Here is an 18355-nt window from a genome sequence, read left to right as displayed (position 1 = left end):
ACTGGCCCGCGTTCCGTAAGTCAAAAGGCATGCGGAGAAATTCAAAAAGACCCAAGGGTGTGGTGATGGCGGTCTTCTACAGCGACCGGTAGTTGATGATAGGCGTGAACGAGATCGATCTTAGAAAAGATTGTCGCACAGTGCAACACTACCGTGAAGTCCTGAATGTCCGGGAGAGGGTAGCGATCAGGAACTGTAACGTTGTTTAGTGCCCGGTAATCACTGCAGGGGCGCCAGTCTCCCGTCTTCTTAGGCACCATGTGAAGTGGTGATGCCCAATTACTGGAGGAAGGACGGATGATGCCAAGTTGCAGCATGTGTTCGAACTCCGCACGAGCGACCTTGAGTTTCTCCGGGGACAAACGCCGGGGTCGGAAAAAGACTGCCGGAGGTGACGATGTGATGGCACACGTCATGTTGCACCGGTTGTGTCCAGTCCAGCAGGCGCGTCAAAGTGGAAAACTCGCGTAGGAGCATGGCGAAAGGTTCGTCCAACATGGCAGAAATAGGCGCGATCGGTGATGTGCCTGATGATGGGATGCTGGGAACGGATAGCTGGGTCACAGAGTCGATGAGACGGCGTCGTTGAACGTCGACAAGGAGTCCGTAGTTGTGCAAGAAGTCTGCTCAATGACTGCACGATGGACGTCTGCAACCAGAAAAATCCAGCGGAACGCTCGTTGAAGGCCAAGGTTTAGCATGACGGAGTGTGATGAGAAAACTGGAATCCTGGTGCCGTTGACGGCTTACAAAAACAACACAGGTGCCACTTTTCGGTCGGAGTGGTGCGCGGGGAGAATGCTAACGTCAGCTCCTGTGTCGACTAAGAACCGTTGTCCCGTAACTCTGTCCGTCACGTAGAAAAGGCGACTTGTGTGTTGGGCCGGACCACTCGTCGCCGTTAGAGGCCAGCCGGCCTGTTTCCCTGCCAAGCGCAGGGACGCCGACAGTGACGAGCGTCGTTTCCAAAACGGTGGTGGTAGTAGCAAACGCCAGGTGTTGTAGTTGATGTTTCATCGTGGCTGCCCGTGCGTCTTGATTTGCTCGAACTACGGCTGCGTGGGCGACGAGATGACATGCGGCGATGTTCTGCTGCACAGATGATGCATTCCAGGCACTCACACAAGGAGTCGAGCGGAGATTGCGTTGCTGAAGAGCAGGGAAGGGTTTGCAGGGTGGTTGTATTGTCACCCGGAGACAATGTGGTGGCTGCGATGGTTGGGGTGGCTACTTCTATGACTTTGTCGGCTAAAGCGGCAAGTCCGGTAAGATCCACAGTAGAGGCTGTCGCCAGGACCATCTGCACGTTAGCCGGTAGCCGTAGCAAAAACAATTCAAGCAACAACGCGTCGTCAATGGGTCTCGCGTTGTGTCCGAGCAGCTGCCTCATTCGGCGAAGAAGTTGACTAGAGCATTGGTCGCCGAGTTCTTCAGCGGACAGAAGCTGCTGGATGCGAGAATGCTCTGAAGCTGCTGTGCGCAGTAGCAGGGCTGCCTTGAGATTGTCAGACAATGGGGTGTTCAACAAATCTGCTACTTCGTAAATGGCGGCGGGCAAGAGCGCTGCAACGACGTAATGAAACTTCGAGGCTTGAGAGCGGATACCAGCGACTTGAAAATGCGATTCAGCCTGAAGAAACCACGCCGAGAGATGCTGGTCCCAGTACTGTGGGAGGCGGACGGCGATGGACGAACAGGAGGGCTCACCGCTTTCGTCGGAAGGGTTCTGGCCTTGAGCTCTCGTAGCGTTGGTCTGGTCCCTAGTCATCTCTACCACAGGAGCATATGGCAGTATCACATCCGGGTCACCAAACTGTGGCGATGAGTGACCACATAGACCGGTAAAGTCTCCGGGCTCTCGCGGGAGAGGAAAAACCGACACTCGATCTCTTAGTGTAGCATTTTTAATCTTTTTCGGAACGCTAGCCCGTGCCGGAGCGTGCCAGCCGCCTGTGCCTCGCGTAGACGCGAGCGTCTATGTAATTCTCATGCGACGCTGATGCTGCTGCCGCTACACATTCACCTACAATTCCTCCCGTCATGATACTGCTGGTTTTTCAACCTTTTATCTTCCCTTTGGCCGCGACCCAACGTTACCTTTTGACACTATCATCCCCGATGCCGTCTATTTGCCAACTGAGTACGCTCGCGATGCCATTTCCCGAGCTGATGAGGCACGCCGAATTGCTCGCCATCGCCTTACTACATCGCAAGGCCATCAGAAGCACCGCTATGACTCTCGTCATCGCGACGTTATCTATACTCCGGGTACCCTTGTGCTTCTATGGACTCCGACTCGGCGTGTTGGACTCTCCGAAAAAATTGCTTTTGCGGTACTCCGGACGCTACCATGTCTTATGCCGTGTAACAGACGTCATGTATGAGACTGGCCCACTCGAGTCTTCCTCTCCAACCGTTTTACACCCTACTGACGTTGTTCACGTATCCCGCCTTAAACCTTACAACTCGCCCGCATCATAGCAAGCACTGTGACGGTGCTTGAGCAGCCGGGGGTCATGTCACGGTACTATTCTCCAAGAGGAGCGTCGATGAAGAAGACGCTGATGATCTGGCGCGCGCACTCGGCCATATGGTTGAACGCATGATCGCCTTGTAAATATACAGTATATACGTTTTCCTGTTGTGTTTGCCTCCCCGTAACAATATGTAACTTCTGCAACCTAACGATATAGATATAGCAAATACACTTAGCCAACATAAATTTCTCTGGATGAGCTGAACTCATTCAAGATGTGGAATGGGTTAAAATGTCAATTAAAGTTGACTGAATATGTTATGCAACTATGAATTGAAGAGAGTACCACACTTTCTTAAAACTACAAAAAGCTAGTCTTGAAAAAAAAGAAGTAACAGGTACAAGAACTGATAAGAAAAGCCCGCATATAGAATACATAGAAAGAAACATGCAACATATTGCTGCAGACTGTAGAAACAAAGATATAAGGATATATGTCGCTAACAAAATTCTCAGCTGAGTAACAGGTACAAGAACTGATACGAAAAGCCCACATATAGAATACATAGAAAGAACCATGCAACATATTGCTGCAGACTGTAGAAAAAAAGATATAAGGATATATGTCGCTAACAAAATTCTCAGCTGCTTAAAGCATGCCAGTTTTAATACTGAAACTAGGGACACCACAAGGTTGCCCAGTTGACTTTACCTGTAATTGGGTCTCCAGAGATGTGCCGAGGAGGCTGCTTTACCAAAGTGAGATGGTATCCCTTGCCAAGGTTGTTTTTAAGGAACAGAGATGTGCCATAGCATCGCAACTGTCCGTGAGAGATCACAGCAATACGGTCCCCTAGTACATCTGCTTCATCCATGTGGTGAGTGGACAGCAAAATGGTCCTCTCTGCCAAGTGAAAAAGTGCCAGACAAATACAAAAGTAGAGTTTTACATTCAAAAACTACAAGTCGTGGGCTTTGTGCCACTGTCAAGATTAAAGCAAAGCACAAAAGCATTGTACTAGCTGGTGGTTTCTGACTATGCTACATTAGAATGTAACTTGACAGATGGAGGAAGCTACGGGCAGCAACAAAGAGGTAAAATAGAAGCGAAAGAAAAAACATAAAGCAGCCATGGAGCATGAGGTCCTTGCTTTCTTTGCTGAAAGTAAAGAGAAAGAGCAGCATCGCCTTCACTTCTTTTGCATCCCACCATGGTGCATGAGGCAGTTGTAAAGCAGCAATAAGGCAAAAGGTGTGGTAATGGCAGCTGTTCACTACTTATGATGTATAGCTGCTCAAAATTGTACATATCTCTCCAAATTTTACTGCAATAAGCAGTTATGAACTTGAGAACAGGTTTTGTCATTTCTTGCTTTATCAGGTAATTTTATCAATAAGAAAGCAGTGGCTCACAACAGCTTATTGCAGTATGTGTAAGAAAACCAAACACGTCATAAAGTCTGTTTTCCCACCCATTACGTAACACCTTTTTTGTAGGGTCTTTAAAGGAGTCCTGAACCATCCCTCAGGCTTGGCAAAAAAACACAGTCTGCAGATAGTATAGGCTGCTGTGAACATCTCAGTCAAATTTTGCAGTCATGTATGGCGTATGGAACCTGCAAGCTAAGTGCGAAGTCACCTTTTTCTCAAACACTCTCTTTTCAGCAAAAGCCTTCTCCTCACTCTTTTCCAGCTGCTTTATTTTGTCATATAGCAGATTCCCATACATGGCTGCTATTGGCCAATAGTTGATATCAATCAAGAAGGATGTTTGGATCAGTGTGCTTCTTCCTATTGTTGATGTGCATATTTATTGACGCAGTTTAATATACAGGCTGAAGTAATTATCATCTGGTCATGCTCGGTCACGGCCACCTGCATAGGAATTAAACTTTGGCCACCCTGGTTATCGGTGTCATAGCCGTTGGGTCTACCTAATTTAGATTATTTTTGAACACTCAAATAGCCTCGAACCACACGAAACTTAAGGCCAGACCAGACATATGCTTGCCAGCGTGCGCTAACTCTGGCTGCTGCTGGCTAGACGCATTGGCAGACATTGTTTCATAGTGAGCTATTAACAGCACTTCAAAATGCGCAAGTTGGATGTGGCTACTATCCGTGCATCAAGCTGGTGCAGGACAAAGCCGGTCCGCACCACGTAGCTTGGCCAGACTGGAGCACATGAGTACGAGCGCGCACTCCAGCACTGTCGTGCACAAAGCAGACGCTGCGCATATGCACTATAGTTGCACACAGCTGCGGTCTGCTACATAGTGAAGATACCGCGGCCGCAGCGGGAGGTTGCGGCAAGCTCACCGAGACAAACAGTGTTTGGTGTGTCGCAGGCGCCAAAATTGGAAATAGTGACATCTACGAGAGCATACAAAATGCAACTTGAACTGCATGCCACGATGACGTTTAGTAGGCGGAGCATTGTGGGCAAGCGCCACTCCGTCATAGCTTTCGCAGTGCAAGGCATTGAAGAAGGAGAGGGAGCACAACGAAGGGGTCCACAGGCGATCTTTGATAGCCAATAACTCCACTTCTGCTGCATGCATGGAAGTACTTTTTGCTGCAAAGTATTTCCGAAATAGTCTAGTTTAACTTCACATGCATTTCTCAACTTCGATAAAAAGTGCTTCAAGGCCCCTTTAAGAAAATAAAGTGACAGTAAAGATATGCAAAATTTCTCAGCTAATTCACTTCAACAGGAAAACAGAACATTGTAAAAATTAGAAACAGACACAAAGAACTTAATTTTGCATAAAATTTTAGTACAGCATTCAGGTGAGGCATTCAGACAAATATAGTTCAATAAGCCTCTTGTAACAATATCAAAGTTAACTTAAATGTTACAAACATTGGATCTTCTAAGACAACTTCAGTGAATCATTACACGTGTAATGTATCTCCTTTTGTGTCATTCATAATTGCTGTCCATGGGGCAATAATTACAGTGATGATTTCAAGGCTTTTAAAATTAATAATATGGAGAGAAAAAGAACTAAAGCTTAAAAAGTGACATAAGACAAACAAGAACGCAAAAAGCCAAAGCATTGAAATCTACATTCCTTTACTGTAATTGTGTATCTGCATGAGAACATCATGCAGCTGAATGCCAGATACTGAGCAAGTTTTGGTCATCACCTGGGCAGCACCTGACTTCGCTGTCTTTCAAAAATCAATATAGAAACCAAATGGTAGAGAAGACATTGGGTTTGTCAAGGAACACACATTGTGGCAACCAAGCCCAGCACTGGCCTACTGGAATACTCCACCGTTGAAATGCACGTTTAAAGTATAAATGAAAGATCACCCACCTTTTTTGTACTTGAGAATGAGGTCCCATATGGCACGACGAGAGTAAGGGTCCACACCTGCTGTTGGCTCATCCAGGATTACCACACGAGAGCCTCCAACAAAGGCTATAGCCACTGACAGCTTACGCTTCATGCCACCTGACAGGCAGTCAACTTTGCTGAAGCGCTTCAGGGGCAAACCAAGGTCCTGGATAATCCTGCATAGACAGCACTAGCATGTATCTTTGAAATAAACTGTAGGCTGCATGCCCAACTTAAAGAGCATAATCATGCATGCACTATTGTGCATCAAGGTATGTCACATGCTCAAGATGGTGATCAAGAAAAAAACCTTGATTCCTTTCTTCCCAGCCTGCGCAGTGTACACTTATCAGCATGTACCACCTGTCCCCACTAAACGTCACCAAGAATTCATAAATAATGGAGGGCTTTACATGAATAGCGCTCATCTAAGTTGATGGGCGTTATTCATGCTAGTTGTGAGTATCTTTTTCATTGTTAAAATATAATTATTTATTTAAGTTTAATTGGCTAACTTTTAATGAACTTACTTAACTGATAAGGTGTCAGTAGAAGAGTTGTGGAGGATGTCAAGATGTGACCTATATCAGCCTTCAGAGCAATGTACGTGTGTGACGAAAGAAGAAAGCCCCCCCCCCCCCCCCCCCCCCCCAAAAAAAAAAAACAACTTTGTGACAATGCATTCATGCACCAGGGATTTGCAGCACTCTGAAGCGTAAACCTCATCAAACATGGACATAGTTTATTGCACTGTGAACTAGCAGATGCTCTCTCTCCCCCTTGACATCAGTAGCTTTAGGAGTGCATCTTCGGTCCTTATCAAATGCTAAACCCTGGCTTTGAATCTGCTTTAGATACACAGTGTACTACATAATGAGGTTTACAATTGAGATCACTGCTATCACTGGTATGCAAATGCATTGTCACATTATTTTAAAATTACATGGGCTTTGCTTTTTCCGGCAGAAAAAGGAACCACACAGGGACCTACATTGCTTCAAATGCAATTATCTGTAGTTTCCCAACATCCTTACAAATTTTATATTGACACCTTATCATTAGGCAAGTTAATTAAAAGTTTACTAATAAAACTTCTTGTAACTAATTATTTGTCCAAAATGAAAAAGATGCTGATGACTAGCATGAGCAACACCTACAGATATACACTGGGCATCATTCGCGTAATACCCTTTATTATTTTTTTTAATTCTTGGCAACATTTAGTCGAGACAGCCACTTAAGGTAATTGGGTAGGCAGTATACCTGCCATGATTTCACCATGATGTCGGTATACCTCTACTCAACCACTTTTGCCAATTTTTCTTTAACTATAGTCGTAATGAGCAATACTTAATTGCTTAATTTTGGAGTTCTTTTTTTAATGCTTTTTATTTGATGATTTTCATCATATGAGAGTTTATCGCAAAGATGTGCTTATTGGCTACAGTAACTCTAGCTCAGTTAATTAAGATACATGTGTTCTCTAAATTAGCCAAGAATTTTGTTGCATCCTTTGCCACCTGGAGATAATGGCATGACTATAAAAAAATTGTCTTGAGGTAACTGTTTTAAACTGAAGAAATGGCGTTTACTTAAAGAATTCGTTTTCATAAAGCGATAAATGTGCATTAATTCAGTAGCCCAACAGACAGACGCCACCAATCTGACTTCTTGTTTCTGACTTGCCATCTAAATTTTGTACCCCTTTTTTCATATGACATGCACCTCTGTCCACATTGCACATTTGAAATAGGACCCCTGCTCAGCCACAGTACTGTGTAGCAACACACTAAATTTCCAAACGCTTTCATAATAATCACATGGGCAATGTTGCGTTTGAGAAGTGTAGGAATAGCACTTAACAATGTTGCGCCATGATGCCATGCTGTGTGTCCGTAACTGAATTTTCATTTTTTGAAGCACCCACGACTGCCATAAAAAACAAATAAAAAAAAAGTACTCCAGTCTCTCGTGGCTCAGCTAGAAATAAAATCATAACCTGTATTTGTTCCCAGATGCAAAGTCATGTGCTGTTTATAGTATCCATAAAGCCACTGCTATGGGCTAGCCACTGTAATGTATGAAGGATGCAATAAAAAATCAGTTTAGTTTCTTGCTACATCAATTTACTTTAACACAATTTTGTGAAAAAAGAAAAGGAAATGATAATGCATAATACATGTTATGCAAAACAGAAACGGTGTCTTGAATATCAACAAAAGCAAAAAAAACATTATTATTTTCACCTACCGACTTACCTTAAAGGGACACTAAAGGCAAATATCAAGTCAACTTAAAGTGATAGATTAGTTTTTAAATTGCCCACTCCCCCCGCTCGGGGGCGGGTGATTTGAATTGCGTGAAGGGCATGCGGACCCTTCAGACACAATTTTCTCGTAAGCTAAGTCTTTTCTTGGCATGAAACAAGCGCTGCGAGGTTTCTGGAAGAGTATTTTAACCATCCACGCTAACTTAGTATTTGCCTTTAACATGCTGATGGCTTTCGATATTTTTTATCAGCCCATACAGGAAATGTTAGATGCAATCCTGGCTTGAATGTCGATTTAAACCAACAAGATGCTTATGAAATTGAACACCAGAAGGTTCAAAGTCTATTCAAATTATTCTTTAAATAATTCTTGATTAAACTTAGCAAATTATACTTGAAAGAGCAAGATCGAAGAGAGCAATAGATAACGCTGTTTCTGTTTAGTACCACTGCATCAATGTATCATCCCCATATTGAAATGTGTACTTTATGTCTAAGATGTTCTTTGCGAGTGTAATTAACAACACAAAATGCAAGTCTATTCAACCAAGGTGGCACTTGCTTTTCTGTCTCATCTTTGATGCTGACATCTGGAGTGTGCTTTAAACGAGCATAAAACCACAAGTGTTCTTCTACAGTCAACCTGGAAAAAAAAATAAATCAAATTACTAAAGACACTATTGGTGGTTAATGCTCATAATTAACGATCTTTTATACAGACAATGCTGGTAGTAAGACCATGCCAAGAAATTTGCAAGCAGGTTCTGAGAAAAGCATACCACATTGTTGAAGATAATCTCCTTCTATGCACTCGACAGGCTTGTTTCTTCTTTAGCACTAATTTCTTGCTATTTCCAATTAAAGATAACTTGTTGGAAGGAATAAAAAGTATCATTCGCAGTTTCAAAAGCGTGCCAGAAATTTTTAAAAGTGTACATAAGTGTAAGAATAATTATTTTTACATTGCCCTAGTCAAATTACCTGCCAGTCTTAAGAAGTTTTAAATCAACAGAAAAATACCCATCTATCTATGCATCAACTTAACAAAGTCCTGCAAGAAAGCTACTAAAAAAGGCTTGTTGCTAGGTAAGTTGGTTCCCATTTACAGAAGACATACTACCACTAACTGAGCGAGCACAAGTAGTGTAAACATACTAAACAAAGGACAGGTGCTAGACTCTCAACTAGTTAACCCTTAGGCCAAAGTCTGGACATGTACCGACCTACACACATGCACAAATGATACAGATACATATCAGCAAAAAATTACCTAAATAAAAAAAAATGGGAATTTGCTTTAAAAAAAATGCTCATGTATCACTAATGCAGCGAGTGCCTCTTTTTAAAATACACGCATGGAATATTACCGATAGCTCGAGAACTGTCATATATTTGCTTCTGTCCTGAATCCCAATCTTATCAAACCAAGGCTCACGCTTGTAGGTGCAGCATTGCACAGAAAAATGCACATTCCTTTGTCCTTGATCCTTGATTCTGTAAAGTTCATGTTCATGTGCACAGGCATTCAAGCACCGTGCAGTCTGACCCATAGAGGACTTCCCACATAACTGTTTCTCGCAAAAAAGAAACCGTACACTTCCTGTGCAGCCTGGTGTGCGCTTCTTTATACATGTGAAGTTGAACTTCTTGCCCATCCGAAAAGTGCACAAACATAGGACAGCCAGTCTGAGCAGTGGCAAAAGATTAACAGGCACTCATTGAAAGGTGGATGACATTGACACCCTTGGAAGAGCTATAAAGGCCAAGTACAGTCATCTCAACAGTTTTACAAGATCTGCCTGTCATACATCAAAAGGAACTATCGATGACTTAAGGCTGATAAGAAAGGCCATTTCATGGTGTTTTCAGCTGAAGTGTACAACCAAAAGGCACATCAGGTGGTCAAGAACTTCATTTCTGTCAAGAAGTGTCAAAAGTGAAGAGAAAGACTGTTTCCCAACGCAAGGGCTTCGAATTGACAAAGTTGACTAAAAATATCAGTGAATGTAAATGTAACACTGTAAATATTTTTCTTTGCAGCAAAGTCGAAAGCCAATACAGACAATCACACAAACAGTCAGGGATTCCTAGCACAATCATCAAGATAATGTAAGACAATGAGCATCCATGTATGAACTTGGGAAACCGAAAGCGTTCGATCGCAGTTCCTCAGCTTCATCTTTGTGACTCTATCTCAGCTCCATCTTTGTGACCTGCCAGAGCAACCAATGGACGATTGATGTTGACAACATGCAAAATCTAGGCCTGTACGTCTTGGGCAGTGTAAAGAAACCTTACGACCAAAGGATCATGAAGCATGCTAATGACGATTGAGGAAAATGAAAAACAAGTTTCTTATCCGCGTTCAGCTTGAACCCTGTTCGCCAATAAGAAAAGGCCAACCCTAGAAACACTGAAATGGGACTCTTCTTGATTTTTTTTTTTTTTTTTAGAAAAGGCTGCCTCAGCTGGCCAACCCAAAGCTGCTAGACTCAGTCATTACCCTTCTACTGCTCAGAATGATGAAGGATTGCAACCGCAGACAGGACAGCTAAGGATAGTTGGTGTTCTTTACAGTCTGAAATACAGTAAACCCTCGTTATAACGAAGTGAACAATACAGCAAAAAAAAATTATTTAAGCGGTAATTTGATAAAAGTGACTACTCCATAAAAGCTAGAACAGTAGAGGTGAAATAGTAAAACTCCGCCAAAGTCTAATGCGGGTATCACGCGACACACTTCTGGTCACGATTGGCTCCTTTGCGCGAGCTGCGGGAGGGAGCCAATAGGGTCTTGGTTCGGGTAACTTTGGGCATGCTGAGCACGCAGAAGGCGGTGCGGAGTAACATTTGTCTATCCTGTTGCGCACTACTTCTACAGTGCCATGGAATATGGTTGCCCACTACTTCCACACCACGCTACTTCCACAGCGCTACAGCGCTGTGCGGGTGCAGCACGGAGGGAAAGGGTGCGCCAACGGTGAGGATCACTCGCTCATTCAGCTCGAATAAGCCCCTTGAATTAAACTAAAGGTAACGACATTCTTTTATCTTGCCGCCCGAGCCAGCGAGCGAGGGCAGGTGAGGGGGTCCGGGGCTTATCCGCGTCTCCCCGTTGGTGCAGCGGAGTCATGTAGTTGCGCTCGCGCTGTTTCCCCGGAGCAAGCGCACAAGCTTCTGCACGCTGCTGGCCGTGCCTTCTTTTTTCTTGGCTTTTTTTTTTTTTTTGCGCCGACACCATGACAGTTGCTCTTGATTGCCATGCGCAATCGCGGTGGGGAGAGCTTTTTTTCACTCCTTTCGGGCAGAAAGTCGACTGCGCATGCGCGGCTTTGATTCGGCTGGCGATTAAAACCAAGTTACAGCCACGCCCTCCTCCGTGCAATTTGCGGTGTGGCTCCCTCTCTTCACCCTTCTTTTTGTAACTCTCGCTCGCGCGCCCGTGTGAAGGCACAACCGCAGAACATTTAGCACAACTTCGTGGCGGAGACGCCGCCTGGTAGTTGTATGTGTGAAAGTGAAACCTAACCTAACCTATCAAATCGCAGCTGCAACTCAATTCAAATTGCCCGCCGTATGAAACACGCACATGCGCAATCGACTTTCTGCCCAAAAGGAGTGGAAAAAGCTCTGCCATCGTGGTGAGCAGCGTGGCCATGATGGCGATGATCCGCGTGCTGCGCAGCGCCATCACCACAATCAAAAAGAACATGCTGAGAGGGCGAGCGGTGAGAGAAGGTGCGTGTGGCGAGAAGCCACGAGAGGAGGGTCACTACGTTTAGTTTATTCAAAGGGCTTAGGCACGAAAGGCGCTGAGCGCCGCCTTGAGTGCTCACCTGCTCGCCAATGATAACACGCGGGTGCAGCATGGAGGAAAAGGGTGAGCAGACGGTGTGATGGCATAGCTGGCGGCAGGGGGTGGTCGCTTGCTCGCCCGGCATGATTCCCTTCGCTCGGCACAAAAAGTGCTGAGCATTGCCGTCACAGCGCACACAGCCCTTCACAGTTCGCTCTATGTGGAGCAGCTTATCGGTATGCTTCAAGTAATCCCGTTCAAATGCATGCATTTGGGTCGGGACTGGAGAAAATTTAGAATAAAGTGTTAATTCGAGTAAAGTGGCTTCGTTATAACGAGGGTTTACTGTACGTTGTCAATTAGAGTACACTGCACATCGTTCACTGGACATCGTCTGGCGCTCAATCCTACTTTCAAAGGCATATGGAATCAACTGCTCAGGGCCAGAGAGTATAACGTGCAGAGCAAGGTTTCAGAACTTATTCAATCATGAAGCGAACTGTCAACAACAAATAAGTGAGCATTCAAATTCACTAATCAAGAGTGCCACCATTTACCTGCTAAGAAACCATGAACTTCACGTAAAAACGAAGGGGAATGAAAGAGATGTTAATTCTGTCGAAATGAGTGGATCGGTTAGCTTAATGAAATAAGGATTGATAGAGAAGAAATAAATCCATCGTGACCGTTATCAAAGTTCACAGCTATAACAGTAAAACAAGACTTTTGCAGGATTGCACAACAGCTCCTGTAAAGTTTCAATACATATGCAGCTTAGTGCTCACGCCCTTGTGATAAGCACTCTGGAATTCAGTTTTATACAGTCAAAGCCTGATATCAAACATTTAAGTATGTGTCCGTGTCTATCGTTGTCCTGGTGCATGTCCATGTCTGTCCTGGTTGTCCCCGTCTTCCTTTTGTGCTTCAACTCTACTCACTTAAAGGGTAACCGGAAGTTGTGCTTAAATGGTACATTATCCTTTCACGATCACAGTCACACCATTCTTACTGCAAACAGAGGTTTAATAAGCGAGAAAAAAGTGAAAAACTGAAGGATAGGTGCTGACGCCCCTTCGTATTTCCCGCACTACACGTTCGTGACGTCACAGATCACAAACGCAGCCCGGTCGCGATTGGTCGAGAGCGATTTATCGCTGTTAATAAAACACAAAATGAAATACACCTTAAACCTACATAAACCGCATTTGCCAACTTTTTAAACCGTTTCAAGCGAGGAAGTACAAGTTTAGCGCAAAATTAAATAAATAAGAAAAAATGTCATGGCGCTACATCCGGTCGAAATAGTTTCGTAGTTTCGTTTTTGCTCCATGCATCATCGCGCGCGCCTGTTCCACTCTACAGTGTTGCAGTGTTTGGTTGCGTGTTGCGTAGCTTGAAAAACGTTGACTTCGCGGGAAACAGCCGGAAAATGCCTCGTGTGTGTAGTGTTGAGGGCTGTATAAACGGCCCAAGGGCGCTTGCTCAGGGACAGCGGCAGTGTTGACCCGATTGTGTCATTTCATGTGGTGCCACGTGATGAGCCCCGGCGTTCGCAATGGCTCAGTGCTCTGCCGATGATAAAACAGCAAAAGAGCCAGAGAAACCGATGGTGTGCTCTCTGCATTTCTCGCCCTCGGATTAAGGTATATAATCCTGCCGTCGGAAAGTATCTTGGCGTTCCCCAAAGGCCAGCCCTTTCTCGAGCAGCTGTTCCCTCAATGCGGCCTTCATCAAACCCCCTACTGGTGCCCCTGCAGCAGCAAACTGGTGGCTCGGTGAGTGCTGAATGTCATCAAATAAAGCCACGAAAAAACCATACCGAGTACACGCGCAACTTTCTACGCTTGTTCTGTCAGGAACATCGTTGCCTGGCGGACCGGACGCCTTGCCCCGTCGACGAAAACAAGGCTCTGCTTTCCGCCGGCGCGGCTGGTGGCTGACCGCCATCGCACACGGAAACACCTACCACTCGAGCACAGAGGATAATTTCGCGCTCCGTTTCACTGAATATCACTGAAATGCAGTCCTGCTTCCCTGGCAAGCTCTTCGTTGCAAGGTTCAGCAGCAGCAACGGTATCCATCACGGCGAACGCAAACGCAGCGGCCATGCAGCCATGATGCCGTTTACGCAAGCGGTGACGTATCATGGCGCCCTCTGATTCGCTGAGAGAAACGAAATCTGTGACGAAACTGCTTCAGTGCCAAATCTGGGGTGAGAGAAATTGAGGAAGAGATATTTGGTCTTTGTTTACGAATTTCTCCGCTAATAACTCATATTTTTGCACCCAACAAAAACTGCATACATTCCTGAAGGTCCCTCTTTTATTCCAGCTGAACTTCCTGTTCCTCTTTAGTGTCCCTTTAGGAATCACCATCTTTTGGAAACATGACTTAATGCATGAACATATTGAGTTTGGTAGCAGAATGCTCAAAACGTACGAGTTGTCATGAGATTGGAAGATGTTCAAAATGTCTATGCTGACTTAATTTGCATTGGTGCTTACTTACCAGCAACCCCTGTATGCTATAAAAGTACCATTTAAAGTTGCACTATGATAGTCCACAGGAAACCATATGGCCTCCCACATGACAAAAATAACTGGTTGCGAAGGGACCTTCAAGAGATGCTCACAGCTGGAATTATCATGCCATCGACAATGCCATCTGCATCCCCAATTTACATATTACCAAAGAAAGAAAAGGAATATTTAGGGAATGCACACAGACTGTTGACTGGCTAATGATTAAAATGGACCTCTTTCCATTTCTGTGTGTCCATTCACAGGTCTTTAAATGGTAACAAAAACTGCAGAACAGCAAGGTACTGTTAAAGTGATTTATTATGAAAGGCCTGGAAAGAACACTAAGGCCAGTGCTGTGAGAAATGTATTGCCATATTAACCCCAGAGGGGTAAGAATGAAAGCCGTGCAGGATGTGCAGTGTCGCCGATAGATCTGCCATATATCTCGTGTGACGAAGGTGACAAATATGGGACAAGGAAAGAAGTCTATAATTAATTATGTTGTATCCTCCTAATATATTTTGTTGGTGCCTTCATTTTCTGAAAACATTGGGCTACTGTTATTGGTGCACGCATACACAAAATCCTATAACCTTAAAAAGGTAACAAACAGGCATGGTGTCTGTACTGTTTTTTCAGTGCTGAACAGACTTGCTCGTCTATGTTTGCACACTTTTAGCACCAGTGGAAAGTCTGGATGGAAAAAGAAGCAGGCCAGGTGACATGTGAAGTGCACAACTGGCCTTGTCTACAAGGTACTGCTGTCATGTGGGATGTGGGTCAGGATGCACATTATATGATTGACTGGGTACATGACCATGACCTTTCGGTAAAGGAAAGGGAGAATATGCATGTCCTCTGTATTGCAGCACCAGCAAGTGTAAGCCTTGATTCAATAAGATTAGGATTCTGGGCAAAAGCAAGGATATGATAGTGCGGAAACTATTACAAGTATTTCATATTTAGAAATGAGGGTACTAGGCTGGACTTATAGTACACCACACAATGGTGTACTATAACCACAAAGGTGTTAGTGGTACTTTTAGAAAGTGGTATCTGTGGTACTTTTAGAAAGTGAAGTCCTGCATTTAGATAACTGTGATTCTTCACCATAATGTATCTGGATTGCATGTGTATGTGTGTACATGTGAATGTAGGCTCTGGATGATGAATAAACTAGGTAGTTGAGAGTGCAGCACCTATTCTGTGTTTCCTTCCTTCACTTTTCTTCTCTCTGTGCTATCAAGTCTTCCCTACAAGCTATTCATTCCATAATGCAAGATGTTAATTTTATACGTACTTTACAAACAAGCTGCGTTTCAGAATCTTGCATATCTGCTATTAGGTATTACTAAGGCAGGATTAATCAACCAATGCAAAATACCCCCCAAAAATATTTATAGCCAGTGCCAGGTCCACTTACTCATCAAACAACACATTGTGTTGTGGGCACATGCCCATACTCTGTCGAATCACATCCATCTCTGTGCGAATATCATGTCCATATATTGTTGCATATCCAGATGTTGGTGGGAAAAGCCCAGTAAGAATTGACCTAACCAACAAAAAACAATGCAACCTATAAGCCTTTATTAGATTGCAACAAGACAAACTCATGAAAATGCAGGTTAAATTTATGTCTCCTTGGTGAGTGAACAGAACTGCAAAAGACTACAGTCTAGAGAGACACATCACAAAGGATCTTACATTCCTTTTATTATTGAACATATGGATGCTATTAAAGAACATATGAAAATATCCTTGTAGAATGAAAGCATTCTTTACAGTGATACTGTCTCCTTGGGAAAAAAAGTCACCTACAAGGTAAATATCACACAGTTATACTAACATGCAGTCAGCAAACATTTCTCCTGTAAATGCATGATTTACAAGACAGACCACTCTAGCAACAATTAAAACTGTCATGACGAAAGCGACAAGTGCCGCTTTTCTGCATGTGAACTAAATTTATCCTTATTACAAGAGCACCTACATTGTTGTAGTTTTTCCAGCACCATTGTGTCCTAGGAAGGAAGTTATCTGTCCTTCATACAAATTTAGGCTGAGCTTGTTTACAGCAAGTTTCTTGCCATCTTTGTAAATCTGAAAAAAAAAGAACAATTATTAAGCAGATCTACAAAGACATGAATGAATAGTGCTGCAAATATAATTGTATTGTTGCAATGTTCACATTTTGCAAAGAGAGTGAAATAATGAAGAAGCTTGTCCTTTAAAACATTGGTTGAAAATGTACCTGTTACATACTAGTACTAGCTTTTCACAAAACCAGAAATGGAAAAAAAGGATACAAATGTCACAGCACAACTCAACCTAGGCCAAGCGAAATGTATGTCAGGTATGAACAATGGTCTACATAACAAAGCCATCCTTGTTTGCTGTAAATCATGGCATAAAATGGCTATAGTTGTCATTGCTAGACACAAGTGGGCACTTCTAAACAATAAAGCTATTTACTTAGGCTGTTGCCAGGTGATGGGGGTTGCACAAAATCAGAGGCTTGCAGTGATCTGCCAGCACACAGATGAAATGCTGACAAGCTGGGCAATCATTGAGAACACGAGAGCAGCACATGAAGCTGCCAATCCCTTATCTTGACAGTTCATCGCAGCCGCGGTTAGAGGTTAGATGGTGCAGAATGTACCGCAAGCCATGTGTTCCGTATTTCATTTTGGCATAATAGTACACAATATTCAATCAAAGGGCAGCGTGTCATATGCACAGAGTGCAGGAGTTGACGGTGGGGTTGCATGCAGTGGCAAAGTGGCAGTGGTGGAGTGCTGGAGTAGAGTACAATGATAGAGTGCCGAATTACAGTGGCTGCTAACTCAACAGTGTGGTCAGCAGTGTGGCCGGTAGATGTCGGCAGTTGGCCAACAGCTCGCAGGAGTCTCAAACTGCCCTATGAGGCAAGTTGACAGCAACATAGTGTGTTGCCATATTTCTGCTTAATTGGAGCAAAATGATCATTAAATCTTTATTTTTAACTATAATGTGTCATTATATTCATTTCTAGGAAATATTTCATTGTTACAAAAAAAATTTTAAGTGCATGGTTTTCTATGAACATTTTATTTAGTTATTCATTATTGTAAGGGGAAACCATATGAACAACGTACAAAAATAAGTACAGTTCAGTGAGATATATGAACAATATTGTTTGACAAAACACAGGTGACCAGCTTTTATATAGAAGAGGAATTACCATTAACATAACATTAGTTCGCCACCACCCCCCATGCTACATTTTATTCAAAGAAATTTCAAACAAACAACACGCGAAGTTAAGGAAACTCTATACTTTTTACATAGCAGGACAATACTTGATTATGCCTGTGCAACATGGGATCCCTATCAAGATTACCTCATTAATAGACTGGAACATCTACAGAACCAAGCAGTAAGGTTTGTTCGTAATAATTACAATCCGTACACTCGACGTTATAAAAAAAAAAAAATTTCAGCAGTGGTGCTACTGCGGACTTCTGATTTGGAGTAATTTTTGGAGCATCAGAAATTTCATTTTGGAGCACTTTGGAGCAGGAAATTTGGCAATTGGGAGCAGCTGATTTTTCACATCCTGAAGTATTTTGAAAAAGCGAGTTGCAATTTACATTCAAAGACCTAATAATTCGTACGTTCTTACGAGAAGCTTGGTACACATTTCCATCCATTGCAGATCTCATGGAGAAAAAAAATGCTCTTCTCTGCATGCGACACACACACACACACACACACACACACACACACACACACACACACACACACACACACACACACACACACACACACACACACACACACACACACACACAAATTGATATCGTTTCATATATTGCTAGTTTTCCCAGGTGTCATTCGGTTTATTTAGAAACAGAAATGATGGACACATTGGCAGCATGCAGTTATTATAATCACATGTCATGCTGC

The 18355-nt window shown here is 43.5% G+C and overlaps 1 protein-coding gene across 1 annotated transcript in view; it reads right to left on the bottom strand.

Annotated features, from left to right (window-relative positions):
* The window catches only part of LOC119436435 (ATP-binding cassette sub-family A member 2-like), a 342759-nt gene that overhangs the window by 179848 nt on the left and 144556 nt on the right, over positions 1 to 18355 (bottom strand). Inside the window, exons 23-27 of the mRNA XM_037703279.2 lie at positions 16401 to 16510; positions 15831 to 15962; positions 8652 to 8732; positions 5800 to 5996; positions 3189 to 3380 (exon numbers count right to left, since the gene is read on the bottom strand). Coding sequence (XP_037559207.1) covers positions 3189 to 3380; positions 5800 to 5996; positions 8652 to 8732; positions 15831 to 15962; positions 16401 to 16510 — 712 coding nt within the window. The remainder of the gene's footprint in view (positions 1 to 3188; positions 3381 to 5799; positions 5997 to 8651; positions 8733 to 15830; positions 15963 to 16400; positions 16511 to 18355) is intronic.

The sequence above is a fragment of the Dermacentor silvarum genome, chromosome 1 (genome assembly GCF_013339745.2).
Source record: "Dermacentor silvarum isolate Dsil-2018 chromosome 1, BIME_Dsil_1.4, whole genome shotgun sequence".
NCBI classification, from domain to species: Eukaryota; Metazoa; Arthropoda; class Arachnida; order Ixodida; family Ixodidae; genus Dermacentor; species Dermacentor silvarum.
The sequence above is the reverse complement of the archived record's forward strand: the minus strand, read 5'-3'. Positions and strand labels throughout refer to the sequence as shown.